The sequence below is a fragment of the Bos taurus genome, chromosome 25 (assembly GCF_002263795.3).
Source record: "Bos taurus isolate L1 Dominette 01449 registration number 42190680 breed Hereford chromosome 25, ARS-UCD2.0, whole genome shotgun sequence".
Taxonomy (NCBI): domain Eukaryota; kingdom Metazoa; phylum Chordata; class Mammalia; order Artiodactyla; family Bovidae; genus Bos; species Bos taurus.
Genome location: NC_037352.1, coordinates 1,329,424 through 1,349,468, shown reverse-complemented (window position 1 = coordinate 1,349,468; position 20,045 = coordinate 1,329,424). Strand labels below are relative to the sequence as shown.

Below are 20,045 nucleotides of genomic sequence, written 5' to 3'. Positions count from 1 at the left end.
TTATGGTGTTAAGACATTTATTACATACAGAGCAGACACGTAGGGTCACTTGCAGGGCCAAAGCCTGAGGAGAATCGTCCCAGCCCCTTCCCCTGGCTGCACCCACCCGGCTCCCCCCAGGTCGCTTCAGGCCCCCTGAGGACAGAGAGGGACTTGACGGACATCACAGTGGAGAGTGGCAGGGCGTGGGGGAAGCCTGCAGCGGTACCGGCTGGGCTTGGGGGCAGCTGCCCAGGGTCTGTGCTTCTCTGTGGGAGGGGGTGGGCAGCAGGGCCTGGGGCGACCCTACCCAGTGTCTGGAGGAACAGGAGTGAGGCCTGGGCAGGGAGGGTAGCAGTCCAGGGCGATGCCCCTCAGAGCAGCAGGCACGGATACCTAGCAGCTCCTCTCCTTGGCCTCTGCTCATCAGCCTGTCGTCAGGGCCCTCATGGGAGCAGGTCGCACCGCCGACCCCAGGCACTTAGTAGCGTGTCTTAGGAGCAGGCTCCTCGGAGACTGCACCGGAGGCAGGCCCTGGAGCACTCCTTCCCATCACCCTGAGGCTGAGCCTACATCCAAGGACTGACCCCAGGAGAGGCCAGGCCCCCCCCCCACCCACCAACCCCTTCTTCCTGAGGCCTGGGCCTGCCCTGGCAGCCTGAGAAATTCCACCCTAGGGGCTTCCGAGAGGGGTGGGACTCAAGGGGCCTGCTCCTACAAGGTGGGTCTTTGCCCAGGTTGAGCCAGCGGGGAGGGGAAGACACGGGTCAGTGAGGGCCTAGCACACGGGACGATCACAGGGCTCGAGCGGGATGAGGGCGTCTGTCTGTCTTTGTCTTCTCGAGCAGCTGCCCCAGGAAGCTTGGTTACGTGCTTTCATGCCAGTTCCCAGGGTGGCAGGGGTCGGGGTGGAGGGAGCCCAGGGAAGGTGAGCAGCTGGGCCAGCTCCCTGAGGGTTGGAGCCCTGCTCTTGTGGACAGCAGTCAAAGGCAAGTGGACCAAGGGTGGGAAGACTCAGCAGGGTTGAGTCCCTGCTTGTCCCCCGGGGGGACCCTGGGAGAGCGTGATGGGAGTGGGAGGCTCCGGGTGGAGCCAGGGCCACCTGTAGGGGTGTGCCCTGGCCTGACCCCCACTGGGGTTCTGTCTCGCTCTGGCCCTGCAGTGCCCTGGGCCTGGAGGACTTAGAGCCAGGTGCCGGCCAGGAGCTGTTGGGGAGCCGGTGTTCCAAGAGGCTCTGCGCCTCCCTGGTCAGAACGCTGCCTGCTCCCCGCCCCACCCCCAGCCAGACCCACTGCTCTGCCAGCTCGCAGGGGGAGGCCCCGGGCCTCAGGTGAAAGCTGCAGGTTGAGAGGTCAGAAGTGGGGTGGACGGGCGCCTGGCTGCCCCAGGGCGGCGGTGGGCAGGTGGGTGGGGCGTATGTACAGGTGCGGGCGGCATTGGGCGGGCAGGGTGGAGGGGCGCAGCTCACTCGGGGGTGTAGGACACCTGCCACACGATGATGTGGCTGCGCTCGGCCTTGGACAGCACCGGCTTCACCTGGCTGACGTCCCCAGCGCCCTCCTCCGGCTCGTCGTCCTCGCCGTCGCCTGAGGAGAGCACAGCTGCGTGAAGGGGCTGCCCGCCCGTGAAGGGGCCGCCTGCCCAGGACACCCCCACCGCGCCCCGTGGCGCGCCCTCACCAATGCGGAAGTCGATGTAGCCCTCCCCGCCGCTCAGCACCAGCACGTTCTTCAGCTTCTGGGCCTCGGCATCTGCAGCAGGAGCGGTGGGCCCAGGGCCCTCGGAGGGGCTGTCGAGCACACTGCCGTTCAGGGTGGCCAGCACATTCCCTGCCAGGGGCACAAGCCTTAGCAGGGCAGCGGGGACCCCGCACGGTCTCCTGCCAGGGCCTCGCTGCAGCCCTCGGGGTGGGGTAGGGGGGCTGCCGGGAGCTCACCTGGCACCGAGACGAAGAACTTGACGGCATCCCGGTGGCCGTGGAAGCAGAGCTGCGCCTGCGCCATGGAGCAGTAGGGGATGAAGCTGCTGGCTGCCCGGTCGCTGCTGTCGTCGCCGTACACGTGGATGACGCCGCCGGGGCGGGCCCCCTCTCCCGACGTGGGGGACGTCTTGTTGGCTAAACAGAGAGGGGCCGGGGGCGCTGAGCCTGCCCACTGGGCAGGTGGGCCTTCCAGCAGGCAAGGGATGGGGTGGGGCCTGCTTGGGGCCCTCAGCTGAGCCAAGGGCAAGGCCATTTCAGCCCCAGGGCATCCAGGATGGGGGCCTCCTGAAAGCAGACGGTGGGCACTTTGGACTCACCTCGCAGCCCCAGGAGCTGGCCTCGGTGCAGGACCACGGCTGGGGAGGGTGAGGGCAGGGCAAGGAAGGGAGAGAGACAGGTGGTCACAGAGGAACTGGGCCAAGGGGGCTGTGCCCGGGCAGCCCACATCCGCCCGTGGCCTGGCAGCGCGCCCACCCGGGCCCCTGATGTGCGCCCACCGGCTCTGCAGGCACCTGGGGGCACTCACTCTCGGTCAGGGGGATGGAGATGACGACTCCATTGCCGGTGCCCACCCAGAGGCGGTTGCCTGCGATAAGCAGGGCCGTGATGCGCACGAAGGAGAAGCCCAGCTTTCCCGTGCCTGTGGGGGCGGGGGGTGGTCAGCGAGGTGGCCTTGGGGGACCCCCGCCCCCACACGCTGGCCGGCCGCCCTCACCCAGCATCTTGCTGACGTAGGGCTCGATGTCCACGTCCTGCAGGTGCTGGTGGGTGTGGGCGTGGTAGAGCCGCAGTGTGGAGTCCAGGCGGATGGACACCCAGACCCCGTCACCAATCCATGCCAGCTGCCGCACCTGGCTCTCCCGCCGTGGGTGGGCATCGAACGACTTCTGTGGGGTCAGGGCAGCCCGTCAACGGGGCAGAATCCCTGAAGCTGCCACAGCAGAGGCAGCTCACGGCCACCTTTCAGGGCCTCATTGCCCTCTCCTTCTGGGGGCCCCGGGACCTCCCCACAGCTGTGCCAAGGGAGGTGCCTGGGGCCTGCGCAGACTGTGACTGCTGGGTCAGGGGGAAGCAGCAGGCGGGCTCCAGGCAGACAGGCTTTCACAACCCAGCCGCCCTATGCTGGCCCATGACCTCAGACGAACCAGTTGCCCCACTGAGGGCGTTTCCTGCAACCCCACGAAGCCCCCACGTGGGGAGCCCTGCCGCACTCGCCTCGATCTGCATGGTCTTGGGCTGGATGACGTGCACCTTGTTCTTGTAGCCACACCAGACGCGGTCGTGCACGACGGCCATGCAGCGGATGGAGTGGTGCGGGTGGCCCAGGTCCATTAGGTGGTAGTTGCTCAGGTCCCACTGGCCGTCTGCAGAGAGCCCGCGAGCCCTGCTCAGGCCTGGCTGCGCTGCTTCTGCTCACGTGGGGGGGTCACGCCCTGAGGGGATGTCAGGCCCCCCCGCACCCTCAAGCCAGGTCTCACCTTCACCCCGGTGGAAGATGGCCAGGGTCCCGTCGGCCAGAGCCACCAGCACGCGCCCCTTCACATGCCTGTGACAGGAGGGCAGGTGGGTGGTGAGCTGGGCTCAGGCCACCGCCCTTGGCCCTCCCTGCCCACCCGCCCCGGCGGGGTCACGCACACCAGGCTCAGCACCGAGTCCTTCAGCTTGATGGAGTGCAGACACTTCTTCCAGTTGGCCACAGCCGAGTGCACATACAGCCTGCAGGAGGAGGCCAGTGGGCAGGGGTGCCCAGGGTGCCCTCCCCACCCCGACCCCTGCGACCCTGCCTACCAGCCGTTTTGGGCTCCCAGCCACATGGTGGGCGCGGCACTGGTGCTGCCCGCGGGGTCCCCGCTGGGCTCCGGCTCGGGCTGCACACCACTCACGTCAGCCTCCGGCCCGTTCTCACTGTGGGGAGGATGGCGGCTCCAGGGAGGTCCACGGAAGCCTGGTCCCGCCCCCGCCAGTCCTCCCAACTCCCACTGCCCCATCCTGAGAGAGCCCACCTGTCAGGCTGGGTGCTGGGGGGTGGGGTGGGGGCCGGGTCCGTAAAGACATGCTCTGTGAGGGGCCCGGGCCTCACGGCGGCTGCCTCTGCCTCGCTGGGCCCTGCATCTGGCACCTCCGTGGCCTCCGTGGCCTCCTCCGTGGATGGAGCCGGGTTGACCTTCCCATTGGCGACAGCCGACACCTCCCCTGTGGAAGGGAGGGGTGAGAGGAGATGGCCACGGGCCTGGCCTGGGACTCACCCTGGCCCTCGTCCAGCACTGGGGTGTCCCCCGGGCCCAGGACTCACCCTGGCCCTTGTCCAGCACCGGGGTGTCCCCCCGGGAGGAGCAGTTGCTGCGTGGTACATTGCAGCGCGTGGCACAGCCCACCAGCGTGATGCCAGCCAGCACCCCATCTGCGCCTGAGTCCTCGGGGTTCACGTCGCTGTCCAGGAAGATCTCCCCTGGAGGGTAGTCGCCGTCGCTGGCGGCTGGAGGGAGTCACAGCCGTCACCCAGCTCTGAGGGGCCCCCGTGACACCCCCCAGCTCCAGTCCCAGTGTGGGTGTTGGGAGGAGAGGGGCTGCCTGTGACGCCACCCCATCTCCTTGTCCCGGGTGAGTGCCGCACTGGGGTCTCCACCTCTGTCAGCGACAGGACGGGGCGGTGAGCTCCCCCCTGGACGCCCGCCCTGGGGACCCAGCACCCACCAGGGATGCTGGAGATGCAGAGCACGTGGGCATTGCACACGGTGAACTGATCCACAACGGTGCCCGGCTGGTTGGCGTCGATGACCACCACTTTGCTGGTGGTCAGCGTGCTGGTGAGGATCCACACACGGCTGGAGGTGGCATCTGCCTCGGGGAGCTCCTTGGCCTGTTTTCAAGCACAGGGACAGGCTGGGGCACCCACTATTCTGGCAGCAACGGGGGCCGGTAAGGGGGCCCCACAATCTCTCAGGATCTGGCCTTGCCCATGGCCTCGCCCTCCCCTGTGGCCAGGACGGCAAGAAGGCAGAACTGTACTCCGTGTCTAGGTCCAGGAACTCAGAGCCTCACCTCCCCAGAAGAAAGCTTAGTTCCCAGCATTAAGGCGCTGACTCCTACCTCAAGCCTGGAGGTGAAGTGAAGCCCCAGCATCCAGCCCCTAGCCTAGCTCCCTGGCGGCAGAGACGCTGCTCCAACCTGGCTGCCCTAACCTTCGCCCCTCCTCGCTGCCCCGCCCACCCGCAGCGGATCTCAGGTGAGCCGGGTCTCCGGCCACTGTCCCCAGCTGTTCTCCAGACTGGGCGCGGCAGAGCCCTCTGGACGACAGGACGCCCGCTACCCTGACCTTCTTCTTCTCGGGGGACGCGTGGTTGCTCTTGGCCTCTCCTTCCACTTCTCGGTCGCAGGTCAGAGGGTCGCGGCCCGGCGCGGGCTTGACTCCATTCCCAGGGCCGTCCTCACTCAGCTTCCAGCCGCTCAGGTTGACGCCCGCGGCACACCACAGCTGGGGGAAGGCGGCCGTAAGGTCGGGGAGCCGGCCTCCCCCGGCTTCCCCGCCCTCCTGGACGTAGCTTCTGGGGGCCTCTGCCGCCTGGCGCGCTCCGGAGCCTCACCTTCATGGTCGGGTCCTTCTCCACCAGCGGGCGGCAGTACACGGGGACCGGCACATTCTTCATGCGGGTGTCCTCCTGGCCCCCGTTGGGACTCAGCTGCAGGAACAGGGCAGCGCGCGCTGTGGGTGCCAGGCCGGTCCGGCTCACCGGCGTGCGGCTGCCGTCCGCTGCCGGGTCCTGCGGGCGGCGCACTTGGGACCGCCCTGCCCCGCCCCCGCCCCGCCCCTGTCCCAGCCCCGCCCCATCGTGTACTTGGGACCCCGCCCTGCCCACGCCCCCGCTACGCCCAGCACCTGTTTGTACCTGGGACCCCGCCCCGCCCCAGCACCTCCTTGTAGTTGGGGCCCCGCCCACGGCCCACCCACGACCCGCCCCAGCACCTGCTTGTACTTGGGACCTCGCCTGTCCCGCCCCCGCCCCGCCCCAGCACCTGCTTGTACTTGGCCGGCAGACTCCAGCCGCAGGCCTGCAGCCGCCCGTCGTCATTGCGCACGTGCTCGCGCACCTGGCGGTACTGCTCGCGCTTCTGCTCCCGCCGCGCGGACGACGTGCAGTCGCTGGCGGGGAAGGGCGGGCAGGTCACTGGGTCTGCAGGAGGGCGCCTGTGCCCCGGGGCTCCCCGTCCTGGACCTGCACTGCCCCTGCCGGGCGCGCATCTGACGGTTCGGAGGCCACTCCAGCAGCTGCCTCGGCCCAGATGTCCCTGTCGCCGTCCTCCACGGCCGACCCCCTTCCTTCCCCCTCCCTTCTGGGGAAACCCCCACAGTCTTCTGACCTGGCACAGAATTCCCCGTTCGGCCCTGGACCCAGATTCTTAGCTTCAAAACTAAGGACAGCACAAAATTCCAGACACAAACTCATTCCCCAGAAAGAAGCTCAACGCTGCAGGAAAAGTTCCTGTCAACTCCGAGAACCTCTGTGGAGTAGAGGGTGCAGGAGCCGCCCGGTGGGGCCTAGGGTCGCTGCTGGTTGCCTGGTGGGGGTCACCAGAGGAGCAAGGCCCAGCCCCTGGGACCATGCGGAGGGAGTGGGGGGGAGCATGGCCTCGGCCAGGGATGCCCAGTGCTCCCACGGGTGTGGACCCTCGGTGGGACCCCAGAGCAGCACGGTGGGGGCCGGAGGGGAGGGCCCGGGAGACTCACTCATCTGGGAAGAATTCCAGGGGCCGGCTGCCCGCTGAGCTCTGGCACATGCCGTGGTTGCGGCGCTGGCTGAAGCCGGCTGTGGTGGGCGACTTGTAATGGATGTTCACAGAGGGGTATGACCGCTTGGCTGGAGGCGGGCTGGACGAGGAGCTGAAGAGGCGGCTGAAGCTGCCAGCGAGGCACAGGGAGTGAGGGCAGGCCCAAGGGGCAGCCTCCCCAGCAGCCACTGCCCACACCCGCCCAGAGCCCCCAACTCACAACTGCCAGATGGTGGACTTCTTCTTCTCCTGGACAGACGGGTGCTCGCGGGATGCTCTGCAGGGAAGGGGTGGGGGAGAGGCCCTGCTCAGCCCAGCCCAGCCTGACTCTGCCCTGCCCAGTCCAGCCAGCCCCCGTGCCATCACTGGGCCCTCCTGCCTCCTTGCTTCAGACCCTCCCCCTGGACACAAGCATGGGAGCATCGGATGAGAGGGGCTCCTGGGTGTTACCCATCACTTCCTAGAGGGATCCTGCTGCGCTGGCCCTGATGTGCCCCAGCCTCTCTCTAGCCCAGAGGGTGCATCCACTGGCCAGACCAGGGCTGTACCAGAGGCCTGGCTCTGCTGGCCCCTGCAGATTCACCAGGGAGGCCCTGGCACCCTCAGTCTTTCAGGAAGAGAGGGGAAGGGGGAGGTCAGCTACACTTCCCTCCCCAGGACCTCTGAGAGTGATCCCCGCCCCCGACCGCAGGAGTTTGGAGGCCCACCTGATCATCTCGGTCCACCGCACGGCCTCCTGTAGCTCCATCAGCCGCTCCTTGTACTGGTTGCGCTCCATGAGCACGCGAGCCATCTCCACCCGCGTGAAGCGGCGGCGCTGCGCCATGGGGATTTTGTCCTGCAGGGAGAGTGCCGCTGCTCAGTGGTGAGGGGCCGCCTCTGGGAGTGGGCGCGCCCTAGGGCGGCTTCCCCATGGGCTCAGGCAATGCGGTGGGGAGGGCTGGGCACGGGACAGCACCACCCACCGGGAATGGGTCCCCTTCTTCCTAGAAGGCCACGTGGCACACTCCAGGGCCACTATGCGGTGTGTTTACCTAGAAGCTCCTGGCAGTCCCAAACGCCCTCATCAAGGCTAACAGGCAGGACTGGCCCATGGGCACAGCAGTAAGAGAGGGTCTGGGGGGTCTGGTGAGCAGGACCGGGGTCACTACGTCAGAACTCATCGCTTAAGGTACCGGTGAAGCTGCTGTCCCTGGCAGAACCGTGTCCTCATGCAGCCCTAGCTGGGGTCGCCCTCCCTGAGTGCCCCCCGGACCGGCACTTGGAGTTCACAGCTGTGCTTGCAGCCTCAGGCCCCATACAAGGCCAAGGCACTGATCGGGCGCCTCCCCCACCAGGCCCCAGGTGTGCCTTGGGGAGTGGCAGCTGCCCAGGACACCTGTGGCTCTGTCCCCTCCTAGAGTATCTGGAGGTGGGGGCTGCGTAGGGTGGGCCAGGTGAGCAGCTAGTTTCCCAGGTGCTGGCTGTGGGACTGGTCTGATAGGTGTGTCACACGACCCCACAGCTGATGAGTGTGAGGTTAGCATCCAAACGTCACCCCAGGTTAGAGGCCCAGGACCGCCCTCTGTGTAAGGAGGGCAGCCAGGTCACTGGGCCGGGTGAGCAGGGAGAGCCCGCCTGTGACTGTGGGCAATCCACAGCTGCTAGGACCTGGGTGAGGTGGCATCCTACAGACAGTGGGGCTGGTTCTGACCTCATAGAGTCCAGAGTGGGGGTGCTGCTGCTGGGTGCAGGCTTCACACAGGAGATGGGCACAGAGACCGGAACTAGGGCATCCCGCTGACCGTCCCACCGCTCCCCGCCCCGCCCCCGCGCCCCACCCCGCCCTGCACGTTAATAGTGGAATATACCAATTCTGTACAGAGACAGCTGCTTACATCCTCCACCTCTTCTTTGGGTTCACGGTGGGCAGTGATGGCCTCCGACTTCACTCTGTGGGATGAGGACGGGAGCGGGGCGGGAGTGAGGCCCCCCCCCGTGCACCACCGGGGCTGTGTCACACCTCTCAGCTGCTCGCAGGGCTCTCCTCTCAAGCTCTAGGCCCTGAGCATTCCTGCCGGAGCCCTGGGTCCACCCTCCACCCCTGCCCATGTGCTCCCCGAAGCCCGGCCAAGGAACAGGACCTCCAGTCAGCCGGCCAAGCGCTGGTGGGAAGGCAGTGCTGGCCAGGGGAGACCTGGCCCTGGGCCCCACAGACCCCGGCACAGGCGCCCCCTGTCTCGGGCCTGCCCCTCACACCTCCCTTTCCTGTCTGCAGCCAGAGACACCGGTCGGGAGAGCGGGGTGACGATGGAGGAAAAGGCCACAGGGAGGTGCGGAGCGCTGAGCGGGTACCCCAGCCGTTCCTGGGCTGAGGGCGAGGGCAAGGGGGGAGCGCCGGGACCCACAACGGCTAGAGGCCCTTTCCCCTCTCCCCTTCCCCTGAGCGAAAGGCCGCGTGTGAGCGCGGCGGGAAGGGCCGGCTCAGCCGTTGGATGAGGGACACCCACGACGAAGTGCTGTCCCTAGTGCAGGACTCCCGCAGGCGAGAGGAAGGGGCGCCCAGGGCGGGGCCGGCCCCCGCCCTCCATGCCCGGCCCCGCCTCCACGGGAGCCCCGCCCCGCGGGTCACGCCCACCTCCTCAGCTCCTCCTCCAGGTCTTTGATGCGGTTCTCCAGTCTGAGTTTGGCCTGCCTGGCGGCCTCCAAGTCCCCCTTCAGCGCCTCCTGCTCCCCCGACAGCTGGTCCACCTTGGCGATGAGGTCGTTTTTCACCACGTTCAGAGCGTTTCTTTGAAAAGGCAGAGAGAGGCGAGCTGCTGTGTGCTAAATTAAGGGATGGGCTCTCAGAGGCAGCTGCCCACCCTGGTGATCTGAGCACACACACCCTGGTCCCAAAAGTGAATGAGCGGTGACAGGTGGTGGTGAGAGGCTGTGACCACCGCCACCCTCTCCCCAGGAGGGTGGGCTCAGTCCAGTGGTTCCAGGTTTTCCCTGCAGGCCACCCTGCAGGCTGGGCAGCTGCAGCCGTTACAGGAGCCCCTGGCCGGTGGAGGGAGGGCATTCTTACTTGGTTTCTAGAAGCTGTGAGTTCTCCAGCAGCAGATTCCCCACTTCCTTGCCCATTCCTGAAACAAAGGGCACGGAGTTGTCACATGTGCATGGTGAAGCCAGACCCTGATGCCCATCCCTGCCTCAGAGTAACAAACGTCTCCCTGGGGGAGGGGGCGCAGCCCACGCTGGAAGGACCCCACCCACTGGGGCCGACGTGAGGGGCCAAGGACCAGAGGCCCAAACTGCAGGAAGACAGCAGGCTGGGCCATTCCGGGAGAGGCCTCTGCTGGTCACGGCACAGGCTCTCCACCAAGCAACACAGTTGGGGAAGGACCTGCTGTGTGTGAGCTCGTGGGGTCTCGGCCTGGCCTCTGCAGGGCACTGGGCAGGTCCCCGGGTCCTGGTGGACACCGCAGCCCTGGGCTGACTTCTAGAGCTCAGCGATGGGGATTGCGGCTGTCTACTGACATGAAGTCTGCGCACCAGCAGGGCCCCGAGAGGCCTCTGCACAACCTCCTCCATCTCTGCCCACCCCGCCCAGCGTCACCACCCTCCCCCAGGAGCACAGAGGCTGCAGTTGTGGTGACAGGACAGGGCCCCAGGCCCAGGGGGCAGGATGGCCCACGGCAGGTACAGCTCTCAGTGGGCTGGGAGCAGACCTGGGACCTGGCCCGAGGGCAGGGCCCGCAGGGGTCAGAGGTGGGAGTGAGGAGGGCAGCGCTCCCAGGGCGGTGCCTGGTGGGGACCCAGGAGGCCACAAAGCCCCAGAGCACGGCTGATCCTTTAGGACAGCCTCCCGCGCAGTTCACCCCACAGCCTAACACGGCCGTGGCACGAGGTGACCCCGCACAGTGTGCCCAGCCTGGGTCCCCTGCTGTTTCCATCCCCAACTCCCCGTCCCCAGTGGGGCCTGCCTGCCCTTCAGGTGGGACACAGCTGGCCCTGGGCGCAGGCCTTCTGAACTAACGAGGCTCAGAGACGCTGAGGCTCCCCGCTAAGTCCATCGAGGGCCTGCTCCGAGGGGGTCAGGTGCCCACTCGCCATGCCTGCTGGGGGCCCCACACCCCGCCCAGAAGCCACGGCCCTGCTGCCCCCACGCGCCCCCCCATCAGGCTCAACAAAGCAAATGGCTCGGGAAGCGTGAGGGGGTGTCGGGGAGGCAGAGGAAGCCAGAAGTAGGGAAACGCGTACTGAACTGGGGCCTTGGCCTTACCAAAAAAATCATCACGCACTATGGGTGCCATCCCAGTCCCACGGGAGACAGGCGACCGGGGCGGGAGGAGGAGAGGGAGAGAAGAGAAGCGCGTTAAGCCCGTGTGACGAGCAGGCGGGGGGACGTCAGGGCTGCTGCTCATCAGGCTAGGGGTGCTTGCGGGAGCGGGATAGAAAGGTCACCCTTGGGCGACACAGAGGCCTGCCAGGCCAGGAGCGCGGAGCGGTGAGGGGAAGCTCAGGGAAGCCCAGCGGACATCTGACAGTGAACTCCTGGGAGGAGGGGGAGTTAAGGGCGGGGTCTCTGCAAGTGAGGGGGAGCTGTGCCAGGCCTGGTGCTTTTGAGTGGGTGTGTGGGGGATGACCACCTGAGGGTGGTCAGGGCCCCAGAGCCCCTGCTGAGAGCAGGCGGGCAGAGCCGTGGCTCAGGCGCCCCTTGCAGAGCACCCCTGACTTCCAGGCTGCACCCGACAGAGGGGAGACACCACAGAACCGGGCCCCCACGTGGTGTCGTTAACTCTCGGCCCTGCGGAAGCTGAAGAGACAGCCTCGGAGGAGAGGCCAGGTCCAGGGTGTGGCAGCTCCCCCTCACTTGTCAGGGTCGCTGTCCGCAGGCCAGTGAAGCAGACCAAAACAAGCTTTGGAGCAGCAGTGGGCTGGCAGCGGAAGCAAGCGTGCCTTGGTGGCTGGGGCCGGGGTCGGGTGCGGACGGGCTGCAGCTGGGGTGTCCCAGGGTGCCACCCCTCCACCGGGACGCCACCGAGGGGAAGAGGGTCACAGGAGAGATACACACCTGAGAACTCCCCTGCAGCCACGTCCAGCGAGGCATGGCGAGACCGGGGGGAGGAAGCGACAAAGGTCAATTGGTGACTGAAACCAGCAGAATCGAGAGGCTCTTGTTAAAGAAAAAGCAGCAATGACCAGCCATTTCGGGTTGAAGAGCCCGAAAGAGTATGAGCGGACATCCCCAGGCCCGTGGGTGCCAACTGCCACTCAAGGCAGGGCCCCCGCGGGAAAGGGGAGGCCGGGACAGCACGGCCCTCGGTCCCCAGGCCTGGGGGCGGGCGTGGCCCTCTCTGCTCCCCCCACCCATCAGGAGGGCTGCCCGCCCGTGAGGCCAGCCTGTGTGTGGGGGTGTGGTGGGTGCTGGGCGTCCAGCCTCACAAGTGCCCCCAGAGTGGGTGAGCTGCCGACACGGACCTGGCCTCGGGGGCGGGGGGCCTGGCCAGCCCAGAAGACCAGGGCCCTCTTCTTTGCCAGGAGGAAATCACTGAGTCAGGATGGGGTGAGGTGGCCCTTCTTTGTGCCAAACTGCTCCCCACTACCCAGCTGAAGACTTGAAATGATAGTCTTCACTTTGGTTCACTTCACGCAGAAAGAAATGATATAGCCGCCCGACGGAAGTGACAAGTGACGGATTCTGCTGGAGGCACTGTCATCACTGCCTCCGGAGCCCGGTGTCCTCCTTAGACCTCTTTCTACACAGACATCACTTTTTAAAAAACAAAATCTCGACCACACTCCCCATTGTCTCGGGCAACTTGCTCCAACCATCACCCTGAAAGCGTCCACGTGGAGACGCCCCACTGTTTGCCGCAGCTCCTCTGATAGGCGTTTCGACCCGGGGCTGTGCAGGCACCACGGCGTGTTCACGGGCTCCTGTGGGCACGCTTGGCCCTATCGGACGAACAGTGGCCTCACTCCTGCAGGCCCAGACGGCCTCCATGTCACCCATCACCTCCCACCAGCAGCACGGACAGCACCCGCTTCATTTTCATCAATCATTTGAGGAAAACGAGTTATCACGGTTCATTTCTGTTACTCCTGAAGTTGAGCAGCTTTTCAGGTTTGTGGGTCCTGTGAATGTCCTACTTTATCCTCTACTCATTTCCTGTTGTATGTTACTTCCTTTAATATTAATCATGGAGACCACATATATATGTAGGCTTTGGCCATGAAGAGAGGCACAGGTTATGAAAATACTCTCCGATACCCTCTTCTGGTTCTATTATCCTCGTATTTTTACGTCGATCTTTATCCACCTAGAAATTACTTATGTACATGGTGTGAGGTTAGATTAGACTTCATTTTTTCCAAGTGGCTATTCAACGACTCCAGTACATATGCTAAGTCAACCATAATCGGGCACCTTCTGGCGTCAGTGACAGGGGACCGGGCTTCCCGTTGCTGACACCTCCTCCAGCTGAGCTGGACTCTGGGCACAAGAGCAGAGCCCCAGCTCACCCGTCCAGCTCATCCCTGGACAAAGGGCCAGCCCCACGCTCCAGGGCTCCGTCCACACGTCCCGAGAGCTCTCCACCCTCCTCAGCTCCTCAGGGCTGCCTGCCCTGCCTGTGCCCCTCGCACTGAAGCCTCCAGAAAGGTCCCCAAAGGCCTGTCACCCCCAGAAGTGGGGTCTCATTCCAGCAGAGCTGAGTGGTGCCCAAGAGGCCTTCCGCCCGACAAAGTGCCAGGACTCAGGGTCCCACCCTCCCAACTGAGAAGACAGCTCTCCCTGCAGCCCCTCAGAGCAGACTCATCGGAGGCGCTAGTTAAGACCTCCCGCAGGAAGATCAGGTCAGGCACTCCTGCTCCAGGGAACCAGCCCCAGGAGCCCTGTGCACATCATGCTGGGGGCCGGTGACCCACCTTCACCTACTGCTTCAGTTCTGTGGTTCCAGGTAACACCAACTGATGTGCAGTTTACAGGGACTGACATCCAGGGCGGTGCCGCCTGAACCACAGGAGGTGGCCAAGTGCCACAGCATCTGCCAGCCCCGGGGGCGCTGAGGTGGGAGGGCGGGGACGGCCACATGGGAGGGACGGCCACACGGTGAGAGTGGACCCACCGTCGGCGCTGCAGCCGTGGGCACGGCAGGGAGGGACCAGCTCTGCAGCCTGGGGCCATGGAGCAGGAGATCTGGCCAGCAGGAGGGATCGACACGAGCAGGCCACTCAGTGCCGCCAGGGAGCGAGGAGGCCTGTGAGCTCCCGTGATCTCTAAGAACCACGTGAGGCGCCACAAGCGAGGCAGAAGCCTCAGTCCTGACAGCCAAAAGGGAGACGACCCAAATGCCCCTCCATGGCTGGACATGAAGTGTGGTCTGTCCACACACTGGAACGCTATTCAGCCACTAAAAAGGAATGAGATCCTGACACGCTCCTATGCGGATGAGGCTCAAAGGCATTCTGCTAAATGAAGGCGGGCAGATGCAAAATGCACTGACATGAAGTGCCCAGGGAGGCGCGTCTGCAGACGGGACGTGGAACAGTGGCGTGGGGTCGGGGGAGGTGGCAGGGACCGCTGCAGCGGAAGTCACACGGTGAGGAGCGCACAGATAGCGTGGTGTGGACATCCCACCTCCGGAAAGCTGCTGGTCGAGGCAGGGCTACTGCCTGGGCTGGGCGTGAGGTCAAGTCCTGACTCTGCCTACGCACCTCACCCTTGTGACCCTGGTTTCCTCTCTGGGACATGGGCCATCAGCAGTGCCGTGCACAGAGCATGCTGGCAGCCCTCTTCTCGTAAGGACCGTGATGAATGCAGGAGTCCTGTCACATGACATGAACGGGGAAAGGCACGAGGCCCGGGACCCAGCGTCGTCCCTGAGACCCCCACCATCAGCGCAGCCAGGAGCGGGCCTCCGCCCCCGACAGGGAAGTGCAGTGTCCTGTGCCTGCACGGTTCCCAAGCGTGCGGGGCCCTGGTGCAAAAGCTCTGCCGTGCACGAGGCTGCCCTCAGCCCCTCGCAGCCTCCCTGGCAGGAGGGCGCTCGCTCCAGTGACCGCAGCCTGGACCCAGGTGCCTCCTCCCAGCTTCACCCGGCCCTGCCGGCCTGCGCCCGTCCCCATGAGTCCACGGGGGGACGGGGACCCACGTCTAGAAACCTCTCCTGAAGACATCACCGGACACTCTGGCAAAGACCTAAGCCCGCAAGTGGCTATGAGAGTGGAAGTCGAACAGTACAATTTAGAACCAAGATGGAACCCATCAGGTCATTTGCAGTCACGTGAAGATAAGGAAGGTAGAACGTGCTGCGGAACTTAGTCATTCAGGGGACATCAGCGTCAGCCACAGAGAACAGGCCGGATGCACGTGGCCGCCCCACACCCTGGGCGCATGTGCTGGTGAGGGGGTCTCTTGTCACGACACAGCGGGGGCGGGGGGCTGCTTTTGCTGTTTACTCTCTTCTTGGCAGAGTGTGATAATTATTTAACATTATTACCAGCTTGTACCCTTTTTCCAAAACTGAGAAAAATGCCTAAAAATTAAACTTATATGATATTAGCTGAAACATGTAAAAAAAGAGCAGAAAGATGTCAAAATATTAAAGGTGATTATTCCTAATAGATTTTTTTTGAATACTAATAGTTTTGTACATTTAAAAATATGTATTTTTATATAATGCTTATGAGAAAGATTCTGTTAAAAATATTTATTGCCCAGAGCGGGCATCCTTGTCTTGTCCCTAATCTTAGAGGGGATGCTTTCAGTCTTCCTGCACGGAGTGTGAACGTACTTCCCAGTCCTGAAATGCGCCTGACAGCTGAGACGGTGGTGAGTTTCACATAGTGTGTTTCATGGCACCCCGATGCACGTGACTGTGCACCCACAGCTGGCACAGCCGTGCTGGTGCTGAGCCCCCGGTGCTGCTGCAGCCCGCAGCCCCCACCCCAAGGAAGAGCCGGCTCCTGGGAACCACTAGGCAGAGGAGGCGGGGCCGTGCCAGCTGAAAACGCCAGCCGGGCCCCCTTCGTCTACGGGTCAGGCCCGGCGGTGCGGGCAATTGGCAGGCTAGCCGGGTGGCACTGTCCACACAGGGACCCACTGTGGAGATGCCCCGAGCGCCCGTGGGCATGTCTGTCGGGGGAGAGACAGCAGCAGCAGGATTGACAACCAAAACTCCGGGATGCTGGACAGCCCTGCCTCCTCAGGCTGCTGGTCAAACACCATCACATGTTAGAAGGCAGGGCTCCCAGATGCTGCTGGAGCATCGCTACCAGCCCGCTGGCCACACGTCCAGAGGGAGCAGCCGTGCCGGCTCCAGCTGCTGCCCCAGCCCGAGGAGAAACAAGAGAACCCTCCCCCCCGGGGGTGGGGAGGGGATGCACCGGAACCGCAGCCCCGATGCCTGCCTCGCTGGCTCAGAGCGGGACGGACGCTTCAGGGACGAGGCTGCCTCTGCAGGCTCCGCTCTGGACGTGTGCCGCGTCCAGGGGTGGGGTGGAACCTGGGAGACTGCAGCACTTGCCGCCACTGCCCTGAGGGCCCCAGCCCAGCCTCTGGGCTACACGGGCTCTCTCTGTACCATCTCACACTTGTGGAGGGAGCTGACTGTCTGGGCACATTCCTCGAGAACTGGAAGAGCTAGCAACGGCCACCCTTCCAGAACGTCTCCTGAAGGTGGGAGGGGCTCGGCACAGGGGCCGCTGAGGACTACTGGGGACAGGACCGTTCTTGGGGTGATGGTGTCTTCTGCAATTAGTGGTTCAACTCTGTGAGCACCGCAAACCCTGCAGGGTGGCACCCTCCACATTTACAGCTGGTACAAAGAACTTCCCGGCTCACAGAGACTCCACCCTCATCCAAAACAAGAGCACCCACAGCAGGCCCCGGAACGGCTGTGTTACCTAGCAGGTCGGCCCCTTCGTCCACGTCTCCGATGACCTCGGAGCCCGCCGTCGACAGCTCGTGGTACAGGGAGTCGGTGTTGATGCCAAAAGCCTTGTTCACGATTCCCTGGGTTGGGCTATGAGGACACGCGGTGAGGGAGACCAGTGAGCAGGCAGCGCCGCAGGACCAGGCATGAGGACACCCCTGCAGGGCCGCCGATGCCAGCGCCGCCCACGCAGGGGCAGGCATGGCAGGTGCTGGGTCAGCACCCCAGGCATTTTCCCCCCAAGGCCTGCGGGCACAGGCTCTGGGCCCAGCAAGCACCTGCTGCCTGTGCGGTCCAGGCGGGGCTCCCGGCCCATGTCCAGCTCTGGGGTGGAGTCGATGATGTCCTGGACGTCAGACCACTCGTCACTGCTGCCCATGCCTGGGGGACACAGTGGAGCCTGGGTTGGGGGTGGCCGGCGGCTCCTGGCACTCCCTGTGGCTGCCCTGGGGCCCCCTTGTCCGGAGACCCCAGGCCAGGCCAGCGTGGGCAGGAGGGTCAGGGGAGGGTTCTTCTGGGGGACCGGGGGCCGGGCGCAGTACCTATGCTGACATTGCGCATCTCCTGTGTGACCTGCACCTCCATGTTGCGGCTGTTGCGCTTCTCCCGCGCTCGCTTGCCGTTCTTGGAGCCACCGTAGTCGCCCAGTGGCTGCAGGCCCTCACTGAGGGGCGTGACTGCGGCCGAGGGCACGGAGGACGTGGGCGTGTTGGACTTGGTGCCCGTGGTGCTGGGCGTGGCCGCTGCTGAGGACTGGCCCGACTCGGACATCTCGTCCTGTGGACACTGGGGCCAAACACAGGGAGAGGGAGGCTCGAGGTGTGGGTCTCGCCCCTGGGAGGCCAGCTGGACTGCGCAGGGCGGGTGGGTGTAACGTCCACTGCCTTGAGGCCCCCTCACTTGGGGTCTTTGCCACCCTGCAGTAACACAGCACTTGGGGCCGGAGTGAACAGGACAGGGGGACACTTCTCTCCCACCGGGCTGATTCCTCCTGTCACTCGGCTCATCTGGCTGCAGCCTCTGGCTCTCCAGGGGCAGGTACAGCTTATTTAAAAGGCTTCCCCAGGACAGACAGGAAGTTATGTGGACGGGGCAAGTAACCCCTTGCAGCCGGAGGGTGGACAGAGCTAAGCCACAGCCCAGGGTAGGGCAGAGGCGCCCCAGCGGGGGAGGGGACTGGGGAGGCCGGCGTGCCTTCTGACCAAGTTACCGCTCCTCTGCGAGGCCCTCGAGGGAGGACCCGTCCTGCCCCGGCGACAGTCAGGGGCTGTGACGCCCCGATTCTGCCAGTGGTGGCCCCTCCCCAACAAAGAGACACCAGGGGACGGGCTTCACTTAACCTCCACGGCCCAGCTGAACTGAAGTTTGCCTTCGACACCTGCGCAAGTGCAAACAAGTTGAAACCCGACTTCTGCAGAATGGGATGTCCCCAAACATTTCAAGAGTGCAAAAAGATCAGATTAGTAAAAACTGCCACCGACTGTCAGCCTTAAGGATCTCCCTGGAGACAGAAAATGCTGTCTGAATACTGTGCTCCCCTCCATCCGTCTTTCCTGGGGAACCTCAATAGCAGCAGCCCCTGATCTGTGAACTGAGCCCGGGGCCTGCAGTCTCTCTCCTATGCAGAGAAGGGGCACAGTCTCGGCGGGGTGGGGGGGACAGCCCTGTGTCCCCTCCAGGCACACATTTCCCCTTGGTGCTTCCAGAGGACCCAATGGTGGGGTGCGGCCTTCTCTGTGAAGCTGGAGGGAAGCTGGGACTCCCTCCTGTAACTAGGCAGGGCTGGCTGGGCTCCTGGGGCCGCTTCCAGGTGACTGGGGGTCAGAGCTGGTTGGGAACTTCTGAGATCTGCCTTGCCCCAAGCAGCCTGGTCACCCTGGGTGCCACCCATCCTGGGCTGAGATGCCTCCACTGTCTGCATCACCGCTAGGAGGGGCCTCCATCCCGGCAGCTGTGTCCCCAGGGGACACTTGGTGGTGTCTGGAGACACTTGTGGTGACCAGAGCCAGAGCTGGGGGTGGGTGGAGGTGGGGTGCCCACAACACCCCACAGGGCACAGAACGGCCCCCCAGCCAACCACACTTGGCTGCGTTGCCAATGGGCCGCGGTGAGAGGTCACCTGCAAACACTTTTGACTTGGCTTTGGGCTCTGCAGGCTAGGGCCAATTTGTAAAGGACAAACCCTTTCCTCCTCACAGCACCGTGCATGTTGCGGGCCTCTGTGATGGCCCCGTGTACTCTGTCTGCCCACGCGACAGAGGCGCCTGGGTGACCCACGGGGAGGGTTCCTGCTGGTGCCCAAGGAGGGCAGTGCGTGAGGCTGCTGTCCCGGGATTTCACAGGGGCGGGCACCACGTGAGCCCACGCCACATGGAAGCACACATTTCCAGACCACCTGACTCAACGGCCATGCTCCTTGTCTGTCCGTGACTTGAACGCTTTTGCTCCCTGGGCCTCCTGACCCTGGTGATCACTGTGGGGCGAGGCGGCATCACCAGGCCTCCCTGGCTTCCCAAGCTGTCTGCTGCCCTACAACAGGCCACCACTTACCCACAGGACACTCCCTGGCCACTACTTACCTAAAGAAACCTGCCAACCTCTAACACCAACGTGCAGCAGTGGCCTCCAAATGCAAAGAACCCACATCCCAGCGGCCGTGCCTCCCATGAGGAGCCACAACTGTTTGGTTAAAACACTGAAAGTACAGTACATAAAAACAAAAAACAAAACAAAACAACAAAACAAATTAAAAAATTAGGAAAACCTGAAAACCTACAGCATAAAATAAAAAGAACTTAAAAGTAACTGTTAAAAGAAATCAAACAAAACACACCTATGAACTAAAACATAAAAGACTATGGTTTATTAAGAGAGGACGATTTCAGACAACGCAGGAGGAGGAGAGACGCGGTGAGGACGCGAGGGGCCGTCCAGGAGGCCCTCCACCCCGCAGCTCTGAGGCTCACGCGCCCGGCAGGAGCCCTGGGGAGCCCTTCTGCCCAGACCCCACTTGCCGGCAGGACCCTCAGTAACTGGTAGGCACAAGGCTCACTCCACAGAACAAATGCAGAGCGAGTGGGGTCACTTTCCAACACAGCTGGTAGCTGGCAGCCTCCTGCAGCCCGGCCGGGTGCTGCAAGGCCGGGGGGAAGCTACAGGGAGGCCTGGGCCCAGGTCCGCCCCCGACCTGGAGGCCAAGGGCTCTGCTGCCCACAGGTACCCTCTGACAGCCTCGGAGGGGCATCACCAGACCCAGGGCGGCCTCATCTCCCCCAAGGTGGCTTCCTCACGGGCAGGGGGACCGTGGTCTGCCTTCTCCAGGCTGATGCAGCCCACAGAGCAAGATGCGTGGACAGTGCCAGGGAGCCCTGCACAAGTGCCTGCCCTTGGCCTTGCGGGACCCCAGTGCCAGGGGG

At 64.3% G+C, this 20,045-nt stretch overlaps 1 protein-coding gene across 22 annotated transcripts in view; it reads right to left on the bottom strand.

Moving 5' to 3' along the window:
• Positions 1–20,045, bottom strand: part of MAPK8IP3 (mitogen-activated protein kinase 8 interacting protein 3) — a 43,973-nt gene continuing 23,928 nt past the window's right edge. For 8 of the 22 annotated variants that reach the window (XM_010819109.3, XM_010819116.3, XM_010819110.3 and 5 more), the window contains 27 exons: positions 17,172–17,415; positions 16,908–17,010; positions 16,601–16,719; positions 11,766–11,867; positions 10,974–10,991; positions 9,777–9,834; positions 9,345–9,497; positions 8,578–8,659; positions 7,435–7,565; positions 6,948–7,004; positions 6,687–6,857; positions 5,975–6,101; positions 5,545–5,640; positions 5,277–5,435; positions 4,655–4,820; positions 4,254–4,436; positions 3,964–4,153; positions 3,749–3,865; positions 3,596–3,676; positions 3,439–3,506; positions 3,176–3,324; positions 2,676–2,847; positions 2,487–2,600; positions 2,278–2,316; positions 1,916–2,095; positions 1,659–1,808; positions 1–1,565 (listed from right to left, as the gene is read on the bottom strand). In XM_010819109.3, the coding sequence (XP_010817411.1) occupies positions 1,444–1,565; positions 1,659–1,808; positions 1,916–2,095; positions 2,278–2,316; positions 2,487–2,600; positions 2,676–2,847; positions 3,176–3,324; positions 3,439–3,506; positions 3,596–3,676; positions 3,749–3,865; positions 3,964–4,153; positions 4,254–4,436; positions 4,655–4,820; positions 5,277–5,435; positions 5,545–5,640; positions 5,975–6,101; positions 6,687–6,857; positions 6,948–7,004; positions 7,435–7,565; positions 8,578–8,659; positions 9,345–9,497; positions 9,777–9,834; positions 10,974–10,991; positions 11,766–11,867; positions 16,601–16,719; positions 16,908–17,010; positions 17,172–17,415 (3,351 nt within the window). In that variant the 3' untranslated portion in view covers positions 1–1,443. Of the gene's footprint in view, positions 1,566–1,658; positions 1,809–1,915; positions 2,096–2,277; positions 2,317–2,486; positions 2,601–2,675; positions 2,848–3,175; positions 3,325–3,438; positions 3,507–3,595; positions 3,677–3,748; positions 3,866–3,963; positions 4,154–4,253; positions 4,437–4,654; positions 4,821–5,276; positions 5,436–5,544; positions 5,641–5,974; positions 6,102–6,686; positions 6,858–6,947; positions 7,005–7,434; positions 7,566–8,577; positions 8,660–9,344; positions 9,498–9,776; positions 9,835–10,973; positions 10,992–11,765; positions 11,868–16,600; positions 16,720–16,907; positions 17,011–17,171; positions 17,416–19,208; positions 19,295–20,045 lie in introns of those variants that run through there. The other 14 variants (XM_005224529.5, XM_010819121.3, XM_005224532.4 and 11 more) reach the window with 8 other exon arrangements.